Source organism: Triticum urartu, chromosome 2A (genome assembly GCF_056163025.1).
Source record: "Triticum urartu cultivar PI428250 chromosome 2A, HENAU_Tu73, whole genome shotgun sequence".
Taxonomy (NCBI): Eukaryota; Viridiplantae; Streptophyta; class Magnoliopsida; order Poales; family Poaceae; genus Triticum; species Triticum urartu.
The window spans coordinates 630,961,549-630,964,367 of NC_141874.1; the positions used below are offsets into that span (position 1 = coordinate 630,961,549).

General features: G+C 51.3%; 1 protein-coding gene across 1 annotated transcript; it reads right to left on the minus strand.

Annotated features, from left to right (window-relative positions):
• Window positions 1–918, minus strand: LOC125539304 (uncharacterized). The gene is made up of 2 exons (XM_048702729.2): window positions 685–918; window positions 1–592 (listed from the first exon to the last, which is right to left on the minus strand). Exons 1-2 carry the CDS (start codon window positions 808–810, stop codon window positions 155–157), a joined length of 564 nt encoding a protein of 187 aa, XP_048558686.2. The 5' UTR covers window positions 811–918; the 3' UTR covers window positions 1–154.
• Between the last annotated feature and the right edge of the window lie 1,901 nt (window positions 919–2,819).

Consider the following 2,819-nt stretch of genomic DNA (forward strand, 5'->3'; position numbering starts at 1 on the left):
TCTCTAAAGCAACCATTACATTACACTAACACCACCCACGATACATAAACTTGCCTAGCAGAACCGAAACCTAAACAAGGGAGGATGAGGCATCCTTTTGTACAGACCCTTGAACACCAAGCACTCCTAAGACCAGATATCGGATAGGATCAGATCAGGCGGCGGCGACCTTGCGTGCCTTCTTGGCGGCCGGGGAGCGGACGGTCTTCGGCTTCGCCTTGGCCTTGGCCGCCGGCGACTTCTTGGCCTTGGTGACCAGCTTCTTCTTCTCGGGCGCCTTGCGCTTGGTGCCAGCGGCGGCGGTCTTCTTGGGCTTCGCGGCCACCGTCTTCTTGGCCTTGGCGGCGTCTTTGGCGGGCTTGGCCGCGGGCTTAGCCTTGGGGGAGTCCTTCTTGGCGGCGTCGGAGAGCTTGTAGGAGGCCTTGACCTTGACGAGCTTGCCCTTGGCGGCGGAGGAGCGGAGCTGGACGGAGAGCATCTTCTTGAAGTTGGCCGGGAGGGCCTTGCCGTGCTTCTCCTCGATGAACTTGGCGATGGCGACCGAGCTCGACCCGGTCCTGTCCTTGAGAGCCGCGATCGCCTCCTTGATCATCTGCCAAGATCCAATTTCAAAATCCAATCAGGCCCAATCGCAATCAAAACCATTCAATCAGAGGTGAACACAGGAGAGGCTCAGACGCTCACCTCGAAGTAGGTCGGGTGGGCGGCTCCAGCGGCGGCCGCCTTGGGCTTGGCGGCGGCGGGCTTCGGCTTCGGCGCCGCGGCGGCGGGCTTGGCCGGGCGGGCAGCGGGCTTGGCGAGGGCAGGCATGGCGGCTAACGGAAGCGGAGCTCTGAAACTGAAACTGACGCTGCTACTTGCGCGGTGTGCTCGCTTGAGATTTCGAGAAGGAGCTCGAGAGGTGGATGGATTCGAGAGGACCGGGTCGAGGCTTATTTATACACGCCGAGGGGGTCGATCCGGGGTGGTGCGAATGCTGCGATCTCATTGGCTGGACGGTGATGCCGCGGATCGCGATCCGCGAGAGAGGGGGCGGGCGAATCGCGGCCGTCGGATGGTGGGCAGGTGGGATGGAGCCAGGATCAGGGTGCGCCACCCAAAGCGGGAAATGGATTACTATCTGTCAACAAAAACGCTGGGTCAAGGGTCAGTGAACTCGGTGCGCGGTGGACCGGTGCGCTGGCGAGCACCCTCCGTGCGAGAGGGATGGGTTGGGCGCTGAAACCACCCCCCGGTGTTCTGTGGAACGGGTGTATGGGGGAACAGTGAGAGGCTGTTGATTTGCCGTGGTTTCAGGCCATCGGTTGCCAATCTGGATACGGGTGTACGTGTGCTATTCGAGAGCTTTCGAGTTTGGTCCATTTTTTCTTTCTTTGTTTACGGATAGCTTTCGAATTGAGTATTGCTGTGCACAGTTCCGAAATTCAATTTTTAAACAAGATGTATGGCGGAATGTTGCAAGTTTTTATCGACTTTAAACCATGTTTGACAGTGATGATCTCGTACGACATCAAATTGGTGCCCGGCTCCAATTTGATTGAAACCACGATTGTGGCACCAAGCTCATAGTTAGGTCTCCTGATTCAAAAATAATTCATACGAAATTTGGATAACTCAAATTCTCAAATTATTTCAAAAAAAACTGGAACTTTCTTATGATGGCCTTGTATTGTACTACTAGTAGTATATATATTGTGTTATGATATGATTTTCTTTATGAAATCTATACCTAATATTAAAGGGCGGTGTGTTTCTTCCCTTTTTTCGTCAGTCTTAAATTTTCGTCCGTCATGTATTTACAAATGAGTAAAATATGCTGGAGGTTTTAAAAATATTCCAAGTGTGTCAAGTAGGTCTTGAAAATTTGAATTTGTCCACATGGTTCTATATGTGTATTTTACCCATGACTTTTAGGACCTACTTGGCACACCCGGGATATTACCGCGATAAATGACTTATACGCATTTAGGACCTGCGGTGAACGATTTCAAATTTTTAGGAGCTACTACTTGGCCCACTTGAAATACTTTTAGGACCTCCAATGTATTTTACTCTTCATAAATTTGCATGTGTGCCTGTCTTTATAACTGGCCTATGTGGTATTAAGGGCATCTCCAACGGCAACCCATAAATTTTCTTCCGCATCCGTCCGCGGACAGGGGGACCAGTCCACGAACATGGATGCGGGAGGTAGCCATCTAATCATAGATGTATTTTGTCCGCCGGTAAATTCAAATTCAAATCTATGTTGATCCACACAACGCGCCGGATCACACCTGCACTGGATCGCATCCCCGATCACAATCAAAAGGAGGCAAATATGCTTAGTTTTTACATGCCCGAATCCAAAAGAATAACAGTCCGATAGTCCATGCATTTCTGCCCTCCCGAACCGACAATCCCAGCAAGTTGATTCCCGATCAAGGAGGTGTCGTCGCCGCAGCGTAGGTAGCCTCCGCGTCCGCCTCTCCTCCGTCGCGTCCTCGTCTTCCGTCGCCACCAACTCATCTTTCTGTCGCTCCAACATCAGTCTCATAACATAGTGGATACTAGGGATCAAGCCCAAATAAATTGACTCGATTACATGACAAATCTCATCCAACTCCATCATCGTCCAGCAAGCCTACGAAAGAATTACTCACTCCCGATGGTGAGCATCATAAAATTGGTGATGAAGAAGGGTTGGTTATGATAATGGCGATGAATCCCCCTCTCCGGAGCCCCGAACAGACTCCATATCAGCCCTCCCGATGAAGAACAGGAGGTGGCGGCGGCTCCGTATAGTAAAACGCAATGAAAATTCTTCTCCTATTTTTTCT